Below are 21,969 nucleotides of genomic sequence, written 5' to 3'. Positions count from 1 at the left end.
GGTCAGTGCACTGTCACAGCCAACCTCCTGCGGCCCCTCCCCCCAGCCGGCCAACCTCCCACAGCCCCTCCCCAGTGCCGGCCTGATAGGCCCCAATCGCCAGCCAAGCCGGGGGACCCCACCTATGCACGAATTCATGCACCAGGCCTCTAGTGAGGAAATAATGAACCATGTAATAGAGTGATTAAACATGCAAATGCCATAATTCTTAAAGTAGACTATATAACCAATAATGATGTGTGTTAATCCAATTTCTCTTTTAATTGGAAATTTTGTTAATTCACATTCATAAGAAATAGACCTAAATGCTAGTTAGAAGGTTTTGTGTTATTTTTAAAAAAATAATTTTGTTTTCTGTTTCAGATTCTGTTGCAATGCTTTCCTATACCACATCAGGACTCTATACATCTCTGATATACAAGAATATGACAACTCCAGTGTATACAACATTGAAGGGGGTAACTCATTATTGTTACTGTTAAACATGTAACAATATAGCATAAAAAGATAAGAAATGAAAGATCTGGAGAAGATATTTGTTCTTATCAGTATTAGAGATCTGAGTCCAATTTTGTTATGTCCCATGTGATATTCCATCCCCTCCACGGTTTAGTTAATTGTCTAAAGGAAATATATTACTAATGATGCAATGAAAACTAATTTAGAAAGATCTTTGTATCACTGCCAGGGCTCCCCTCCCTTGCTTAAAGAACCTTATTAATATAAGTATCACCAGGTATTCATGACCTTATGTTTTCAGGAATCTTTTATAAATCGCCAAATGCCTTGCTAATTAGAATTTGGGACTTAACAACATGACTTTGATAATGGCAAAACATATTCTTTCATTCCTTTAAAAACATGTATTCCATGGCTGCTTCTGGTAAAACATTCTAGCACCTAGGATGGTGCCTGATACACTGGCCCTGGATCTGGGAGCCTGAGCTTTGTTCCCCAGCAGTGCCCATGCCTAGTTATTTGACTGTGGACAAATCCTTTAGTCTCCTTAGAGAATGAGGGGATTAGCTAAAATGATCTTTTAGGTCCTTTATAGATCTAAATTTCTGTTCTTCCTAAAGAGAGAGGTGACTGTAGAGATGGACACATAGAGGTGATTCTGCTTTTCTGTAGAAGGCGACCCAAATAAGCAGCAGCCCGTTCCTGGACGAGTCCTCTGGATCAGAGGAAGAAGAGAGTTCCAGATGCAGCTCCCAGACGTCAGAGTCTGACACGCGCAGCCGGAGTGGGCCAGGCAGCCCCAGAGCCATGAAGCGAGGTGAGCGAAAGGCTTGGGCATACAGGGCGACTCCAAACCATTCAGAATACTTCATGGGACTTTTATCTCTGTAACAGAATATTCATGGGACTTTTATCTCTGTAATAGGATATTTTAAAAAGTCAGAGCACTTACTTTAAACCACGGTGACGGGAGAATTAGCCTGGGACTAAGACACTTACATTCTCGATTCTCTTCGTGTTTCCAGACAAGCCACATAGACTTTTTTGTTCAGCCTTTTCTTTCATGTAAAAGAGAGAACACTTTATTATGGGAGTAATTCATTTGGATAATTTATGGGATAGATTTATTTAAGCTCAATTTGTTACACTGCTAAATGGCAACAAACACATCTAAAAATCTGGTGATTAATCTGATAGTAAGATGGAAAACAATAAAAAGTTTACTTTAGATATATTTGTGATTTTTAGTGGATTTGAAAGAAATTTTTGGCTTAGAAAGAGGTTACAGAGAGATTTCATCACACTAAATGGTGTTTATATTTACAAAAACTTTCACCATGATATGTTTGTTGGTTTTCAAACTGTGTTCCATGGAACCCGTAGGTATTCCCAAACGCCTCATTTTCAACTGGAGTCGTCAACTTTCATAGGTTTAGTATTTTGGGCTTCCACTGGTCTCTTTGCTCATACCTTGACTTCCTAACCCACCCTCCAACCCCCCAGCTAGATTTAGGTTATATCACACTTTTACTCAACACTGCAAGGACTCATAATGGTTATAAGGTGTCTTTTATGTCCTTCCTCTTCTCCTTTTTTTCTCCTCCTTCACTCAGCTCTGGCCACACTGCTGTTCCTGGAACATCCCAGGCGCGCTTTTATGTCAGGACTTTTGCACTGGTTGCTTCCTCTGCTTGGTCAGATGTCTGTATGGCTGACTCCCACTCCTCCTTCAGTGCCTGTGCAGACACTGCCCTCTCAGTGAGATCTGTGCTGACCACACCATTCTGATGCACTCCTTTGCCTTCTCCATCTGCTGGACTCTGAAAAATTCCTTCAGTCTGCCCTACAGATCATTTTTCCACAGGACTTAGTGCCTATTTTTTATCTGTCTCCCTCCAACTAGAATCTATGTTCCACGAGGGCAGAAAAGGTTCTGTTTTGTTGTCTGTTCTATTGCTAGCACCTAGGATGGTGCCTGATACACTGGCCCTGGATCTGGGAGCCTGAGCTTTGTTCCCCAGCAGTGCCCATGCCTTGTTATTTGACTGTGGACAAATCCTTTAGTCTCCTTAGAGAATGAGGGGATTAGCTAAAATGATCTTTTAGGTCCTTTATAGATCTAAATTTCTGTTCTTCCATTAAAAGAAAAAAGACATTACTGTAATCACAACTAATGATATAGTGACATTGTTCTAATGTCCCTTAAATGTTAATATTTTTAAAATTGGCTATATACTGTAATGAATAATGACCTAAGTCCTTGATTTTATTTAATATATTCAAAATCTCCATTGTAGTGACCCTTCAAATATAACTTGCAATTTTCAAGTCTTTTTCTAAAAAGCCAAGTGAGTTATTGTGAAAATGTTCCCTGGATTTTCTTTTATAGCCCCTGGCAAATGAAATAGTCTGTTTATGTCTTTAAATCATATTGCTTCTCTTTTAAAAATATTTTAAAAATCTATAAACTAGTATTATTGGACTTACACAAAAAAATTCTGAAATTGTGGAGTGTTTGTAAATGTGAATTACTTTAAAGGTGATTACAAAAAGTAAATGTGATTGTGAAAATCTTAAGGTTAAATATTTGAAAAAGAAAGATTAAATATTTGTTTGCCTATATATAAAAATATAAATGCACAAATTTTAATCCTTAATAAAAGATACATTTGTAGACTAATGTATATATTTTATATATGCAAAAATAGCTTTGCTTTTAATCATTTTAAATATTCATGTTCCTTTGACTTCCTTTAAGACTTGCATGTTAATCCTTACCCTTTAGTTCTGTTTTCTGCTTTAAAAGTTCTTCATGGCCAAAGACATGAGACTAAATCTAGCATAGGAAGGCTTACGATTTAGGAATAGCTGTATCCTTAAGAGAACTCACAGCCAGCATTTGGACCACCCAATTATTAAATATTGACTTTGATTTATTTCTTTATTCATCTAGGTGTGTCTCTGTCTTCTGTGGCTTCTGAAAGTGATTATGCTATCCCCCCAGATGCTTACTCCACAGACACCGAGTGCTCACAGCCAGAGCAGAAGCTCCCTAAAACCTGCTCATCTTCCAGTGATAATGGGAAAAATGTAAACACTGCATTAGGTTTTGTACGTTTTTTAAATTAATAAATCTGTTAGTTGGAGCTTCCAAAGGAAACTGAAATGCTTTTTTAAATCTCTTTTTAATTAGGAGCCACTGGAAAAATCTGGCTATTTATTAAAAATGAGCGGTAAAGTGAAGACTTGGAAGCGGAGATGGTTTGTTCTGAAAGGTGGTGAATTACTTTACTACAAATCTCCGGTGAGTGGAAAGCGCTCGCTATTTGGTTTCAGAGAGAAAGGGAGAGGCAGAGACAGTAAGATCAATGATGAGCGAGAATCATTGATTGGCTGCCTCCTACACGCTCCCTCCTGGGGGTCAAGCCCTCAACCTGGGCATGTGCCCTGACCAGGAATCAAACCTCGACATCCTGGTTCATAGGTCAATGCTCACCCAGCTGAGCAGTGCTTGCTATTTGGAACTGAATTCCTCAAACTAGAATTCAGATTCCTGATTGAATTTCTTCCCTGTGATGTTATTAATTAAAGCATTTCTTATTATTACTACTACAGGTAATAACTTTGTTTTTGGTTTTCTTCCTTTCATACAGAGTGATGTAATTAGAAAACCCCATGGCCATATTGAACTTAGTGCATCCTGCAGTATTTTAAGAGGAGATAACAAACAAACAGTCCAGGTACTTTTTTAAAAGCTATTTTTTTTGTATCATGCAAAACTCATTTCTCAATTATTCAAACTAATAAGAGGAGATTGGATATTCACTATTTTGTAAAATTTTACTGTGGGTTTGATGACTCAAAATTTATGGAACGCCAGGAGTTCTTGGTTAAAACCATAATATAAGCTCAGTTTCTGTTAAGTAACTCTCCACTACTTCATTTGCCCTTTATCACTTATACTGTTCTTTTTCTATACTTAATCTCCTAGCTATTCTCAGCTCTCAAACTGTCTAGCTATTTTAGGGGAGGGTTATCGGATAAATGAAGATGTTAGTAGTTTAATGTATATTAAATTCAGGAGTGTTTGTATTTAAATACAGAACCAGAAAGTGACAGTTCTATGAACTTCAGATGCTGTTGACACCTAAATGGGAAGGATATTGGTGAGCGGTGGGGCTGTATTAGTTCCCACTAAGTTACACCATAGAGGAGCCACTGACCATTTCACTCACAAATAGGCCAGTCTTGACAGAAACCTGTTACATTTAAGACGTAGGCTGTTGAGATAGTTTGGTATATGTTATTTAAATTCAGACACTTTGAAATGCCTTTAATAATCATTATTATCTTGCTCCTTGAACATTTCAACATTTATTAGAAAGTTACATTATCAGTGTTTCCAGTGGATAATACCTGAGAACTGTCCCAAAACGTAGAAAGGAGAAATCATGGAAGCTTTGTCTTGGAGCATGGCAGATAAGGGTCGTTTGTAAGCTTCTTAAATATCTGTAAAATTTGACATATGGTTAATTTGAGTCTGAAAAATTGGCAAGTTCATAATGTCTGATCACCTGTTAGTTCCGAGAACTCTTATGTGCAAGATTTTATTTTATTTATAATTGATTTTTTTTCAGATAGGTAGATTTCAGAGAGGAAGGGTTCAGAATTGAACCCAGGACCCTTCAGTCCACAGGCCGACGCTCTATCCACTGAGCCAAACCAGCTAGGGCGATTTTTTTCGTTTCTATAACAACTCCTGGCTTGGTTGAAAATGTGTTATTTTAGTACAGTCTCTAGTTATTCTGCTCCTCACTTCAACAACCAGGAGCCTATAGCACATTTAAAGGGAAATGTTTTGAGTAAACAAGATAAATCATCACCTAAAATTTTAATACTATGAAAAGTTTAAAGTAAACGTAAGTTGAAAAAAATTTTTTCAACAGAATGTTAATCACTGTAATTCTGACAAAGTGGTTAAAATATGCTAAATTACTTATGGAGTCATTTATTTCCCACCTGGGATTCAAGGTTTAGCATGTTTGTTTCCATGTTAAGTAGCAATGTTTAAAGAATGGACAAGGAAGTGCAAATAAGCCTAAATCTTCAGCGTTCCCTTTCCTGTCTCTTTCTCATCCCATTCCAGTTGACCACTGAAAAGCACACATACTATCTGACTGCAGATTCTCCCAATATATTGGAGGAATGGATTAAGGTGTTACAGAATGTTCTTCGAGTACAAGCTGCCAACCCGCTTTCCCTGCAGCCTGAGGGCAAACCAACGGTGAAGGGCCTGCTCACGAAGGTAGGAGGCCTCTGTGTGTCTGGCAGGGTCCCACCGATCGGAAATAGTGGGTGTCAGAGAATATACATTGAATATTTATGTTATCTTGGGGTGGAGAAGGGTATTTTAAATAGAATGCCAAAGACCAAAACCATAAAGAGGAAAAATGACAAACTTGACTACTCTATATAAAAATCTAAATGTTCTTACTCTCGAAAATTCTCTAGGCAGAATTTTTGAAAAGGTGTTTGAAAAGGTAAATGAAATGGCTGAAAAACAAGCTTTTTCTGATCAGTAGGTAAAGGATACCAATGGGGAAGGGACAAAGGACACGAAGGGAAAGAAGCAGAGCTGGGAGAGGTCAGGTGAAATACACATGCTCCATAGGATGTGGAAAGACATTTTACTCTCACTAATAATGTTCTTTAAAAAGCACAACTTGAATAGATATTTTTAAAAATCTGGTCAAAGGGGGACATTTTTAACATTATGAAATGCAGTATTGACACAAATTGAGACATCTGCTAGTGAGAGAATTACTCTAGAGGGCAATTTGGCAATGTCTTGGCCAAACTGTTTATTCAGTAAATATTTTTGAAAGAACAAATGAATGAAAAAATATTAAATCTTTCAAAAATATATATACATACCATTTGATTCAGTAATCTCAGTCCAAGTATTTTATGCTCAGGAAATGGTCTTAATTTGTAAAAGATTTAAGTATAAGGATGTTCATCACAGATAGATGTTCTCTATTAAAAAGCAAGATATAATTAGCATATACTGCAACGCAGATCTTAAGTGTAGAGTTTGATGAGTTTTGACAGATATAGAACATTTCCATTACCCCACAAAGATTACTTGCATGGCATAGTTTATAATAAAGAAAACTTGGGATCAACGTAGATGCAGAGTAGGGGGTAGCTTAAATAAATATGTATTTAATCAGATAATGCTTTATTCTGTAGTCCTTTTAATTGTTAAGAGTATTTAATGTTACAGAAATATGATGTGTTGGGTGATAAAACAAGTAGAGTAGTATTATATTCACCAGAATGTGTATAATGCTTTAAAGCACAACTTTTGTTAAACATATTCATAGAAAAGAAGGCAGCTATTCTTACCACCAATGCTGCATGGGAAATTTACCGATGTATATTGAATACGTGATTTTATTTTATTTTTGCTTAGTTCTGTTTTCTAACTTTTTAATGAGTAAGTTTTGATTTATGCTAAAAAATACTATTTAATTTTTAAAATTCCAGTTGGTTTTGACAGATATTTACTATCACTTTTAGAGAAATACAATAAAATATTTATACACAAAAATAACCTCTACAATCATTCATTAGCCATGTGCTTTGTTTATGTAAGAGGTGAAAAATGTAGATGTTGTGATGAGCTATGCCACCATGTAATCTATACTTAATATTAATATGGGAATGTAGGTGGGTGTTACTCAGTAATATTTACAAAGACTGACCAGCTATTCCAAAAGTAACAGGATCAGTACATTCAACAAAGAAATGAATGACCAGTGTGTTTTGTTTTCAAAATATTGCATTATCATAAAAATGCTTTTTCAGTTACTGATGGGTTAGAAAACTCCCTGGTACTGTGAAAATATATTTTCCAGTGAACACAGTGCTACTTTAAATCACATTCTTATTTTAATTTATAATGACTAGTTGTCCCCGTTTATCAAGGACCATGTGTAGCAAGCCCTTAGAGTTTAATATGATTCCATGGCCAAGGGTTTGTTACTTACTCCCAAATTAGTTTGTGTTTTTTGTTTGTCTGTTTTAATCAGCATGACTTATTAATTTATCAACATGGTTGATTAATTTTTGCTCATATTACATTTCTGCTGTTCTCTTCTTCCCATTTCACAATTGCATTTTAAATAAGTAAAAGTTGATGTGATTAGCAGATGACTAAACCATTATGGTTCATAGACAGGGTGCTAAGTAGGTTTTCTTCCTACCAGTTATGAATCCTTGACCCCCATGTTTTCACCCTCAGAGCCTTGTAACAGAAAACGTCCCTCAGTTACTCTTGGTGACTTGTTCTGAGCTCACATTCAGGCTACAGTTTGAGATACTGTGGAGCAGCTTTGAGTACCTTAGAGGGGAACAGGTTTTTCCAAGTTGTCCCATTGCTGTTAAGTACAGAAATATGTAGGTAGATATTAAGAACTTGACTGATTTGATTCTAGATATTTCACTCTTGCAGCTTTTACTGCTTAGGATGAAATTTTTTTTTACATAATAATTCATTTATTTAAAAAAATAGCCCAGCCAGCATGGCTCAGTGGTTGAGCATCCACCTATGAACACTCGATTCCCATTCAGAGCACATGCCTAGGCTGTGGGCTGGATCCCCAGTGTGGGGAATGCAGAAGGCAGCCAATCAGTGATTCTCTCTCATTATTGATGTTTCTATCTCTCTCTACCTCTATGAAGTCAATAAAAATATACTTTTTAAAAAGCAAATGGAGAAAAATTTTGTTGGGTGGATTTGTCAGAGCCATAGGAATAAAATGTAATCACAGGTCTTGGAGCAGGAGCTATTTTATGATCAAACACAGGATCCAAGGTTGGTGGAGAAGGGAGGGGGAGGAACTGATAAACTGAACTAAAATGGGAGGATTAGGGGGCTCAGTTTTGAATGAAGTCAAAGAATTGGAGTGGTGTAAGGAGAGAGGGAGGTAGAGGGAGGTTGAGATCAGAGGGTAGAATGTAAATTTTAGAAGTGGAGCATACTAGGTGTGGCTGAGGGGATGGATGTTGAAAATGGAGGGATAGCAGATGAAGAGAGCAAGGAACTGTGGGTTAAGGATATAGAGAGGCAGTGTAGCAGAGGCTAAGGCAAGAATATGGGCATAAATCCTGGCTCTGACACTTGCCACTGTGTGACCGTGAATAAGTTACTTACAGGCTCTGTGCCTTAGCATCCTCATTTGTAAAGTGGGGATAATAGTGCCAACCTCACAGGGTGTTGGAAGGATTAAATAAATTATTTAAGCAGGTAACGTTCTTTAGAATAGTGACTGGCACATATAAACACCTCCCTCCACTTCCCTCTCTCCTTACACCACTCTTACTATCACAAGAGTTTCACCTAGATACTGAAGTCAGCAAGGCTGGTGTCAGGGTTTGTGGTGGACAAGGCTACAGGTATGAGAATATGGGAGAAGAGAGAAGACCAGGATGAGTGTGATGACAAAGGCTCATTGGGATATGATTCACAGCTTGTCTCCCAAGTTTCAAACAGAGCTGATATGAAATATCTTCGTTATAGATGCAAGGTACCTTGAAAAATGATTCTTTCAGTTATTTGGTTTCCCCAAAGCCCTGAGGTTTGAGATTGCCTTTACATTTTCATGAGGATTCTCCTAGTGTAATTTGCTTTATGAGTTTTTCAGAATAAATCAGAGTTTTAAGGTAAACTAATAGTATTCGATCTACATATAAACATAGACGGCGGCTTTAAACAGAGCTTTTTCAATGAATTGGCAAAGGTCTTCATTAATTTGTAGTTCTTCAATAGTACCCATTGTTCTGTTTTAAAGATATATCATTTGAAAAGGATGCTCTCTGCAGCCTGATGCATTATACTCCAGTTTTGATGAATCTCTTTTTTTTTTTTTTGGAGTTTGTTTAAAAGAAGAAGAAGGAAAAAAAAAAAACAAAACCCTGCATAACACAAACCATTTAAAACTTCTAGGATATTTGTCTGCAAATATGTTTCTAAATTTAATTAAACTGAAACATGTCTTGCCAAATGAAACATTCTTTTGTTTTTCCTCAAGCAGCATTTTAAATCCTTCAAACTGTGAGATGGCGGAGTTGTTTGCCTTAAACCATAACTTTGAAAGCCCAGGGGCTGGCTGCTTGTGGGTTTAAATGAAACATGTGTTTTACTTCCCCTTATGCACAGTGAGGAAGGAAGCATTTATTGAGTAACTACTATTTTGCTTTGTTGACATTTTCTCCTCTGGTCATCACAACGGCCCAATGAGGTGTCCAGTAATCCCATGTTACCCACAGAGGCCCAGAGGTGAAGTCAGTCGCCTGAGGACACCATCTGGTAGGCGGTAGAACTGGACTTTAAGCCTTAGTCCGTTTGACCTCAGAATTCAGGCCTTTTCTACTGTAGTGACTTGCCTACTGTAAAAATCTATTGTGTCAATAATTTATATTCTTCCCAACGTGTTACTATCAGAACAGTTCCTTTAAATGTAAGTCATTGCAAAGGTCCTACAAAATATATACCGCCCCCCCCCCTCACCTCCTACCTTTCCCCATGACCTCTGTCCTCACTTGCTCAGTCGCAGACACATTTCTAACATAGGGTGTTAACCTAGAGAGCTATGGATTACTGGACATCTATGAAATATGAAAACTATGAAATATACTTACTTTTGAAACCAGCATCTTGTTTTATCTATCTTTGAATCCTCAATCCCAGGCACAATACTTGACATATAGTAAACATTTGTTAAATGTTGGTGATGAGCACCAAAGCAAAACATGTCATGCGACAGGTAAATTTTAAACCGCATTTGACAGTCTAGTTCAGCCGTGGGCAAACTACGGCCCATGTGCCGGATCTGGCTGTTCTATCCGGCCTGCGGAGCCGAAAGAGCGGAGGGTTCTCTTGCTCTCCCCTCCGCTCCTTCACCAGCAGCAGTGTTAACATGGCAACGTCGGGAAACACGGCCGCAGCTCCTTCTTCTGAGTGGGCGGATTTATATCCACCCATTCAGTAGAAGGAACAACCTCTCAGTCTTCCAGAGGCTCCTTGTAATGCCCGCGGACGCGTCCCCCGACATCACCCTGGGAATGCGTAGACACGTTATCGTGGTGATGTAGGGAGACACGCCCCTGGAGAGCACAGTATCAGAGCATTAGCTAAAAAGGAGACCAACAACACTGTTCCCACTGAAGTTGATGTTTTAAAGACCAAAAACCTTTCAACCCAGTCTACATTGCCATCTACATCTACGTCCCGGGCATAATTTGGAAGTTGCACTAAAGAAAATGTTTAATTTACTGTTTACACATTTTGTTCTTTTCTATTTGTTTCAGTTTTAAATTATTTTATTATATTTAAGTTTAATTTGAAAGGCTTTTGTACCTTTCCTTTGTTAGGCAATTTTATTTTGCCTTTGCCATCTTCAATATAAGGTATGTTATTGTGCTATGATTCCTCCATTTTTTGAAGTTTCAAATTATAATAATTAGTGTTTACATTCTTCTTGTTAAAATGTTTGAAATGAATAAAACTATTGAAATTAAAAAAAAAAGACCGTACCCTTTTATGTAATGATGTTTACTTTGAATTTATATTAGTTCACACAAACACTCCATCCATGCTTTTGTTCCGGCCCTCCGGTCCAGTTTAAGAACCCCTTGTGGCCCTCGAGTCAAAAAGTTTGCCCACCCCTGGTCTAGTTGGAATATCACTTATACTTTAAGCAAACTGGATACCTATACAATAGACTCAGCAGGGGTCCTCAAACTACGGCCCGCGGGCCACATGCGGCCCACCAAGGACATTTATCCATCCTGCTGGGTGCTGCTGCCTGTCCTGCTTAGCAGCCGACTCGTCCCGGGCCCGCAGTGCGCATAGGAATTTGTTCATAGTTTTTTTTTTTTAAACTATAGTCCGGCCCTCCAACGGTCTGAGGGACAGTGAACTGGCCCCCTGTTTAAAAAGTTTGAGGACCCCATGCGAGTGTGTATGCCATACTTTACCTTAAGGTGTTAGAGTTCTGAGCTGGCTACATTCATAATTCTCTGGAATATGATTTCAGGTGAAGCATGGCTACTCCAAGAGAGTCTGGTGTACACTGGTAGGAAAAACATTGTATTATTTTCGCAGTCAAGAAGATAAGGTATGTATGTATTTTTAATATGCTAATGAGAGGAATGTCTTGTTTGTTATGTCTTACGTTTTTTCTATTACTCTTCGGTTGCTAGCTAAAAGTTTAGCCTTTGTTGATAAGGTTGAAATTTTGCATAAAATTTATTACTGAGGTAATTATATACCTACAGGATCTTGATTCTTAACTATAGGTTTTTGCAACTTTTAATTAATGCACCTTTTTCTTAGAAGAGAAAAGCCTTTCTCTACCTCACTCCCAACCATCAATTTCTTGTACTTTTGAGGTCTGGCAGACTAAATAAGATTGAGTGAAGGGAACAACAAACTAGGGAAGAAGAACAGGGAGGAAAAAGAATCCAGTCCTGTCCCAGGCCCTCGAATCCCTCCATACCATTTACCCATTCATCTACCTATTGATGTCCTGTTTATTCATTTTTAACTAATCTCCTTCCAAAAAGAACTTGAGTTATATTCACTTTCTGAGTAAAAATATAGGATATCTACTCCATGTCACCTTTGGGTTACTGAAGCTATAAAAACTGAACCAACATGGGCCAAGATGCTCACATAAAATAAAGATGCCAGTGGCACAGAACAGCGGCTTGTGACCAATTACTGTGTTAATGAGACTAAACTTCTTGGTCCAGTGACCACATGGGTCAGTTGGTTTTTCTCTGTCCCATTTTCACAGCTTGCACTCTCCGTTCAGAGTAGCTGCATTTAAAATGCATGCCATTATTTTCAGTGTTGCTCATAGATGGGAATTAATACAGTGCAGCCCTTAAAAATGATACTTCTGAAGTAAAGTAGGAAAATGCTCACATAAATGCTATGTGAATACGCACAATACAAAATTATATATTCAGTATAATCCCAACTAAATTTTAAGTCAGGAAAATAGAAGCCACTCTGTGTATTCCAGGTATAACAGCATCATTAATGTTTCTATCTATCTCCCTTCCTCGCTCTGAAATCAATAGTAGGAGATGAGATCTGAGACGTCACAGGGATCAAATCCCAAGGGGGGCTATCATAGTAAGGACTTTGGCTTTTACACCAAGTAAGGTGAGGGGCCATTGGAGGCTTTTGATCAGAACATTGGCATCATCTAACTTATGACTAAAGGCACACTCTGGTAGCTGTCTGAGGGAATAAGGATGAGACTAGTTAGGGGGCTATTACAGTAATCCAGGTCAAGGATGATTGTGGTTAACTGGTGGCAGTGGAGGTGTGAGAAGTGACCAGGCTCTGAATATATTCTGAAAAGCTTGCTGACTGGAATTGTTCACTGAAAAGGTATGGGATATAAGAGAAAGAATAGAGTCAGTAACGATGCCAAGGTTTTTGGCATAAATGGCTGGAAAGATGAAGTTCCCAGCAGCTGAGATGGGGGACACTGCCCAGAGAAGGTTGTGGGAGAGGACTTACCAAATTAAGTTTGAGATACTCTTACATGTCTAAGTAGAACTAGTGAGTCTGGAGTTATAAATGCCGGGGTAGCTAATACATGCTGGTACTAAAGCCATGAGCTTGGATGAGATCACCCATGTGAATGTGGATGGAAAAAGGGTCTAAGCACTGAGCCCTGGGCTGAGCATGAACATGTATCATGGTAAATGTTCTTCTTGGAGTCAGAATGAATATTTTCAGATTGCAGTTGCAAACCTGATCAGACATTTTAGAAGCTGCAAATCAGAAGCAGATTGTATTTTCCTGGAATAAATGTACTTAATTAAAGCAAAAGTTTTAGAACAAATATGCTGGATATTCAGCACAACAGATATAATTGTTTTTGTCGACAAAAGAGTAGGTAAAATTTAATATGCATCAGTTTTAAGAAGTTTTTCTTACCCTTACTAGTAAATTAAGATGGAAGAAATCATAGCATTGTTTTGTATTATATTATGTCTGTTAATAAATACCCTCTCAGAACACTACTCATTCTACTGTGGTTTAGGATGATAGTTAGTCACACTTCTTTGTACCAGCTACCTAATTGTGTTACTTTTTCTATAAATAGTATTGAGACTAGGTCTACACTTGTCCTTTTGATCCAGTATCTTAAATCAATCAGGGGTGGGGGATGGGGGAAGGGCCGGGTCTCAAGTGAATGTTTTGACTGAATTACATAATTGCTTGACTAAGTAAAGTAGCTTCTTGCCTTTTCCACAAAGGGTAAATGTCTAGTATTCAAATTGTTCTTTTATATTGCAATTGGGTATTTTGGTTGCGACTACTACTTTCATAACTACGGATAATCCAATTGCCTTTAGGCATTCATTTAAGAAAAGGTATGGTTCATAAAGGTAAGAATGAAAAGGAATATGAAAAATTTTACTAGGAAAAGATTTAGAAAGTGCCTTCCTCATAATTACTAATATTTACTTTAGTTGCCTTTAGGTCAGATCAAACTCTGGGAGGCTAAAGTTGAAGAGGTTGACAGATCCTGTGATTCAGATGAAGATTATGAAGCCAGTGGGCGAAGTCTGTTATCCACACATTACACCATTGTGATCCACCCCAAAGACCAAGGTCCCACTTACCTCCTGATTGGGTCCAAGCATGAAAAGGTACGTAAGGACTTAATGGTTGATTTAGAATGATGTAGATTAATGTTATTAACTACTGCTAATGATTTTCAAATCATTTTCATGGAAACAAGGAAGAAAACGTTGCTAAAGACTTCCAGCTCTGTTTTCAGAGATTCTTTACATCCTTAGAAACAAGCCTTGTTAAATGTGTCATTTTTCAGTCGTATTGATAAAAGTGGTCGCCAGGCTGAAATTAGTGCAGGTGTAGGATAAAGGAACATTACGTTCAAAACGTGACTGTCTCAGACTGGATTTTTTGGGGGGATGAATCTAAGGCCTCCAACCTTATAATTTTGACTCATTTTCAACAAAATTTTGGTTTAGATAAAATTGAAAGTCAACTGTTATTATATATGTAGTCATATATGAAAATATAAAAGTTAATATAATACAAAATAAAAAATAAAAGAGGCATCACAATTAATGGGGAAGTAATGGATTATTCAATATATAATATTTTGTGTTCATTATATATTGAGGAAATTGGCTATCTAGGAAAACATTAGTTTAGTTTGTCACCTCACACATATAGCAAAATAACTTCCAGATGAATTTAAAGAGTTAAATGAAACAATTTTTTAAAAGAGCCTTTATCTGATCTTGAAATAGAAAGTACTTTCTAAAAAAGAAAAAAAAGGCAATGTAAGAAACACTGTAGAAATGGGTGATAGATTTGACTACATAAAATTGGAACAGAAGTGGCAAGAATAGGCATCTTTGCCTTGTTCCAGATCTTAGAGAAAAAGCTTTCCATTTTTTCACCATTGAGTATGATATATCTGTGGGCTTTTCTTATATGGCCCTTATTCTATTGAGGTAAGTTTGATCTCAGTATTATTTTCTTTTTTTAAATTTTCTGGATTTCCTACATATTTCGTATGTGTTATTTGTATGCACTGGGAGTCAGACTTTAAATGTGGTAGAATTTACTGTATTTCTTAAAGGAATATTAACTGGTTGTATTTATTCTAGTCTCTTAACATTATATTACTTTAATTTTATCATATTTTTCTAAGCAACATCTATAGAACAGTGGGAAAAGTACGATGAGCACAATTCAAGTGAGCCTACTTCAGAACTGTTTGAATACGTGGCTTGCTTTTAATTATTTTTTAAAAATTAAAGAGGTTTTGTTTTTTTGTGTTGAAGTTTTCCATGGTTTATGCAAGTTGTTTTTTTCCTTAAATCACCAAAAATTATACACTGGTTAACATTCCTGTTAATATGTTTTGTTTTTAAGGACACTTGGCTTTATCATCTAACAGTGGCAGCTGGAAGTAACACTGTAAATGTTGGATCTGAATTTGAACAGCTCGTTTGTAAATTGCTAAATATTGAAGGGGAACCTTGTAAGTTCATAACATATAAGGCTTTATGGTTTGTGAAATGCACCCAAACCCCCTTGGCCTAATGGAGTTTTACTTTGTAAGTTCCTTTCCCTGCAAGCTACCCACCATTTCTCTGGCTTTGCTTGTCATGCGCCAGGATTCTCACTGTGGTTCCTAGACTCCAGGGATACCATCGTTCCCCCAAATTCCATGTCCTGTGACACCTCTGCCTTTGCTGACAATATCCCTCTGCCTTGAAATGTCCCCCTTTCTTACATTCCTCGCCAACCTGATAAAATCCTGCCTACCTCAGAAGCTCCCCAGCCAGCCCACTCCAGCTCAGCATCTGGCTCATAAAAGGTTCTTAAATGTTAAAATTACGTCCCAGTGCACTTTGCCTTTTAACTACTTCATAGCATTTGTTCCTTTGCATTGAGATTATTTTTTATGGCTAAGGTTTCCCCAGTGAGAGTCTAGATTCTGTGTTATGCTTTACTTAATTGCAGAGATCAAATTTTATTTTGCGTACCCAGCATAGGAATTTAATAAATGTTGATGTTAAGAATGACTTCAAGTTCTTCTTTATCATTCTATCTCTTCCTACTTGATTTTTCCTTTCTAGATCTTTCCGCAGCTCCTTCTCATGTATAATCATCTCCCCACCTGGGTCCCCAATCTTTAGCACATCTAAGCAACATAATAGTGCCCTGGTAGACTGGTTTCAGCCGAGAATATTAAGACCAAAGTCTTCTAGATTTAATTTCTCCAAAACAGAGACATGAGAATCCCCCATGGCCAGGAAAATGAAATGAAATAATGTTGCCAAAGTTTTTTCATGACCTTTATGACTTAAAGTTGTGAGCCAGGCCTAAATTAGCTAATTTCTAAAGGGCTAATAAATGGGAGGCCAAAATAAGTGATTCTGTTTTCTAATTCTGTTTTACCCTGCTTTTAGCCTCTCAGATATGGAGACATCCTACTTTGTGTCACAGCAAGGAAGGAATTGTTTCCCCTCTGACAACACTGCCTTCTGAAGCTCTACAGACAGAGGCTATTAAATTATTTAAGGTAAAAATTTATATGGTGTTATATGTTATTAACATTTTAATTTGAAAAAATAAACAATTTAGGCATATAAAGTTTCACTTTTCCCAAGAAAATTCAAAATGTGGTTGTTAATATTATTAAGAAAATCTACTGAAATAAAATTAGGTGAATTTAATATGCTTTCCAAGTGGGAATTTGGGATTTATTGAAATAAACTGTGTGTGGTTTGGGCAATGTGAAACACTTAATATCAGAAGAATCATCTTCCATTCACCTCCCAAGAGGAGGGATTTCTCACATCACACCTAACTCAATGTTGGGAGAGGGTCAGCACCCTTCTTCTCCAGTGCTACTCTCAAGTTCTTATTATTCAACTTCTACTAGAAACGCCTGAGCACTTGAAACGTGTCATTCAACTACATCACTCTCAGCCCATCTCTGTCATTAATCAGCGTCTGCTAACTTTTCAAATTTCATTAAGGATTTTGGCTCCCAACTCACGTACTTTCTGCCTCAGATCTTGCCATTATGCTGAATGACTTCATTATTACTTGGTGCACCAATGCAATGGTCTAAGATTCCTGACCTTTTTAATGCCAGTAAGCTTCACCTCTAGTCTATTTCACCTTCCCATTCTCCATGTCCACACCCTGACCTCACTGATCCTTAGAAGTACACCACCTCTAAAAGTTTAAATTCTAATAACTCTTTCTTTAACCATATTCTCTTAGCCTGTGAGCTCTCTTATTTTCTTACTCTTCCATTTTTCATTCCTCACTAAGACCTTTGTTTGGAGCCATTTATTTTCTTGGAGATCCAGAGAGAGCATGATAACTTCCTCTTGGCTTTTCTTCCTTCTTATTCCAGCCTAGATTACTTCCATTAATACTCATAGTTCCTTGGGACCCATAATTCCATGAACTTTTCAGCCAAACCCCAACCTAGATCAGTGCTCCTGTCTTATCTGCTGCCACATTAATCACGTGTGCACTGCTAGAGAATATTAAACACCCCTGTGGACTGGAGCCAATATAAACCTGTGGTCTTCATTCTTCAGAGTCAACTATCTCTCCTTCTGCTTGTCTTTGGTCACATTCACTCTCAAACTTCCCCCTCAATAATTAATGTTCTTCACAACAAACTTACCTTCTATTTTATTAAGAAAATTAGAGGGCATTGGTCATGAACACCTCAAATCTCTTTCCCTAGCAGACATTATCTATTTTCTCCTTCATTCCTCCAGTTTCCAAATATAATATAACTTCTATGCATTCGGATCTCAACTCTACACCAGGAGGTTGGTATTTCATTCTCCCCTAGTCTCTTAGAGTCTCAGTTTTTGTGGTTTTTTTTTTTTTGGCTTCTTCTTGCCTACATTCCTCCCATCTCAATAAAGTCATCTGCTTATTAGATAATATCAAAGAATTATTGTTAGTTTGGGGGGTATAATATAACATGGTGGTTATGGGGAAAAATTTATCAATTGTAGATCCATACTGAAGTATTTATTGGTAAAACACAACATGATATATATTAAAATACTCCAGAAAAAAAGTAGACTGGAGGTTGAATGAAACTAGTTTAGCAAAATGCTAATAATTGTTGTTGCTTGGTGATGAGTGCATGAGTAATCATTATACTATTCCTCTACTTTTGTTTACGTTTTAATATTACCATAGTGGAACATTTTTAAAAACCCACCCATAGAATACACAACTACTGAAAGCAGGAAAGACTCTACACAAATATATTTGAAAATCTGAATGAAGTGATCGACTTTATAATAAAATATAAATGGCCAAAATTAAATCCACAAGAGAATGAAAATTTAAAAATTTACCAAACTTTTAAAGTGTAGGTAATTTCAGTGCATAGAAAAAAAAGGAAATTTCCCAAATTCTGGTGTGTGTGTTTTTACTTTTTATTTTGGAAAATTTCAAACATATGTATGAGTAGAGAAACTGTGAGGTCCAAGGTACTCATCACTCAGCTCCATAGCATCAACACATGGCCAGTTTTGTTTTAGTTTCCCCATTTCCACTGCTCCCCAACATTGGAATATTTGAAGCAGTTCTTAATGGTCATATCACCAGATTCTTTATGTGAAGTATTACTTGGAACCAAACCCCAGAAACAATTGTACAAAACAGAGCATTTTGTGCAAAAACTAGTAAAATAGAACAGAATCCAGCATCATATTACAAGAATATTCTATCATGACTAAAAAAGATTTGTTACAGGAAATCAAGGATGTCTATATATTAGATGTCTATTAATATTATTTATTATTAAGTAGACAGTCATCTCTATAAATGCTAAAAAGGCATTTGACAAATTTAACATTCATAAAATAGTGATACTTTCTTAACATGATAAAAGTAAATGGTGGAAATCTTTTTTCACTGATCATTTTATGATGAAGTTCTTTGACAGCAATGCTTTAGGTTAGAGGCCTTACTGATTTTTCTGTCTACTCGTTTTCTCAATTATTGAGAGAGGAGTATTTGGAATCTCCAACTATAATTGTGCATTTGTCTATTTCTCCTTATGGTCTTATCAGTTTTTGCTTCATATATATTACTAAGCACATAATCATTTAAAATGGTTATGTCTTCTAGATGAACTGGCTCCTTTATTATGATAAAGTGACCCTCTTTATCTCTGGCAGAATTCCTTGCTCTGAAATACACTTTGTCGGCTATTAATGTAGGCACTCTGGATTTCTTTTGTTTAGTGTTACCATAATATATCTTTTCCATCCATTTGAAAAAAACACACACTATTGTTAAGAAGAGAATCAATATAATTCATGCAGGATATCTAGTCATTCCTCACCTTGACTATACCTTTCTCTTTTCTTAATCCAGACCTGCCAGCTTTTTATAAATGCCGCAGTTGACTCCCCTGCAATTGATTACCACGTATCTCTAGCCCAGAGTGCTTTGCAGATCTGTCTGACACATCCTGAGCTACAGAATGAAATTTGCTGTCAGCTCATTAAACAGACAAGACGGAGACAGCCACAGAGTCAACCAGGACCATTGCAGGTATATAGTGATACATATACATGCAATTTAAAATGAGGTTGCTGTCTTGATTGTAAGAATGATGCATATTCAACATAGACATTGGAAAACACAAAGTGTGAAAAGGAAAAATAGCTATTCATGTTTTGATGTATATCCTTTCAGTTTAGTTATATATTTATATGTTTCTGTAGAAATGTATGTGTTTATATGCTCTCACATTTTTCACATTACTAGGGTTACAGTGTACTATTTTTTTAAAAACTATAGAACATAATCATTTTTCTCCTATATTTCGCAACATTCTTCAAAACAATGATTGCATTAATATCAATTACTATACAGATAGGATTTTCCAATTCTTTTTCTTATAATAAATACCTGTGCAATATACATCTTTGAACCTAATTCTTGTGTTCAAGTCCAGTGAATTTTTTGCAATCCATCTCTAGAATATCCCTGTGTCTTCAACAATATTCAACTTAATTCTTCTTTTAAATTCTTTCCAGGTAAAAAGTGGTATTTCACTATTAATTTATGATGCCTTTCTTTAATTATTAGTGCAGCTGAGTATATTTTTCAGGAGGTTTTTAGTCACCTATGTTTAGTCTTCAATGAATGGCTGTTTTAATCTTTGCTTACTGACTCCTATTAACCACAGGATGAAACAGAAAGTTCTTACCCTACCTGGCACACAGGACCATACACAGGTGTGGATCCAGGTTTTGTGGCTTGAAGCTTATGCAGTTCATATTTTTTTACTCTTTAAGAAAAAGAATACAAAATATGTGTTACTTTTACCCATTTCAAAAGAACATATGATCATGTCAATACAATTGATAGCGCTTTTCCCAGGGCCGTGGATGGAGGGGTTCTGTGCATGGAGGGGTTCTAAAGCTGAAGCTTCATTTGCATCAAAGGCCCTTCATAATGTGGCTCTAGTGGCCTCCTCTTTCTCCACCTCATTTTACGTATCCTGCCTCCAGCATACAGTGAAGCATAAACACTGCCCATTCTTGAAACACACCCTATCTGTGAATTATTTCTGACCTTGCATCTGACATTATCCTTGTTATTTGGGTTCCCTTTCTTTCTTCCCCCTTTGCGGTCCAGCCCTAGCAACATCTCTCCTGTGAATTCTTCCCTGACTCCCACAGTAGCTAGACATTCCTTCCATTGGTTATAGTTTTAAAAATTATGACATGGTATTAACCATGCTATATTATAAATTACTGTTTTATATATAATGCCTTCTCCTAGATTGTGGGTAACTCAGAAAGAGCAAGGACAGCGCTTTGCTTTCTCCTCCTTTTAAAAAAAAATATATAAAAATTGTATTTACTTAGAAGCATTCAGAATGTCAGCAAAACAGCTGCAACTTTTTTTGCAATTATAGAGTGGTGTTCAGTTAACAGAACAACAATTATTTTGAATAAGCTGCATCAGAGACAACTGAAGATGAAAAACCGACCACCCCCATATATAACTAATCTGTGCTGTGCACCAACAAGAACCTGTTTTAAATTTCCATGCCAATTACAACCCCCATACTGTAACAGGCAAGGTTAGTGGCTATTGAAAGTACCACCAGGACAGGGCTAGCTAAAGACACATTCGGTAGTGTGTCAACTATACAAAAAAAGACACTGTACAGTTTAAAAGCAAATCTTACACAGCCTTACATTTCAATTTCTTTTCTTTAAAAGGAGTGAATTGTGTACAGGTCTCCTCCTTCTTTTTAATATAACAGTTTAAAAAGTATTGAAGCTACACTTGCTTGATGGAAAAAATAAAATAATACAGAACAGAGCAAAGGAAAAGGAAAAGTCACATATAATCCTATTACCTAATCTCTGTTACTATTTCTATATTTGTCCCTTATATATGTATGTATGTGTGGGTACATTGGTTTTGTTTTGGGGTATATGATTTTTTTACTGATTTTCAATCTGTCCTTTCTCAAAAGCCATTGCTTCTATTTCCATGAATGAGTAAATACATAAATGAACAAAAAAGGAGCAGTGTTCCTAATCTTTGATGTCAAAAGGATTATCACATATCCACATGTCTTTTGGTATCTCAGTTGTAGACAACTATATACATAACGAGATGGGTTCTGGATCTGACCCAATGTGGCCTTTTAAATGTTTTTATGTATTATAAATGCTCTAAGAAGATAATCTATATGTGGAAGAAGCAAACACATTTGGGGTCAAGAAAGGCTACAAGCTACTGAACTTAATAAAACCTTGAAAAACAAAAAACAAAAAACAAAAAGGGAAGAAAGACTATCAGCTCTGTCCGTCACACTGGTTCTGACTTGGATCTCTGGCTGCCCCGTGGCG

At 36.8% G+C, this 21,969-nt stretch overlaps 1 protein-coding gene across 1 annotated transcript in view; it reads left to right on the top strand.

Moving 5' to 3' along the window:
- Nucleotides 1-21,969, top strand: part of PLEKHH2 (pleckstrin homology, MyTH4 and FERM domain containing H2) — a 71,758-nt gene that overhangs the window by 30,078 nt on the left and 19,711 nt on the right. Inside the window, exons 10-20 of the mRNA XM_080684778.1 lie at nt 364-458; nt 1,132-1,276; nt 3,413-3,549; nt 3,653-3,763; nt 4,113-4,199; nt 5,606-5,764; nt 11,562-11,642; nt 14,023-14,202; nt 15,464-15,572; nt 16,507-16,619; nt 19,466-19,645. Coding sequence (XP_080540904.1) covers nt 364-458; nt 1,132-1,276; nt 3,413-3,549; nt 3,653-3,763; nt 4,113-4,199; nt 5,606-5,764; nt 11,562-11,642; nt 14,023-14,202; nt 15,464-15,572; nt 16,507-16,619; nt 19,466-19,645 — 1,397 coding nt within the window. The remainder of the gene's footprint in view (nt 1-363; nt 459-1,131; nt 1,277-3,412; nt 3,550-3,652; nt 3,764-4,112; nt 4,200-5,605; nt 5,765-11,561; nt 11,643-14,022; nt 14,203-15,463; nt 15,573-16,506; nt 16,620-19,465; nt 19,646-21,969) is intronic.

The sequence above is a fragment of the Plecotus auritus genome (genome assembly GCF_963455305.1).
Source record: "Plecotus auritus genome assembly, chromosome: 8".
Classification (NCBI taxonomy): Eukaryota; Metazoa; Chordata; class Mammalia; order Chiroptera; family Vespertilionidae; genus Plecotus; species Plecotus auritus.
The sequence above is the reverse complement of the archived record's forward strand: the minus strand, read 5'-3'. Positions and strand labels throughout refer to the sequence as shown.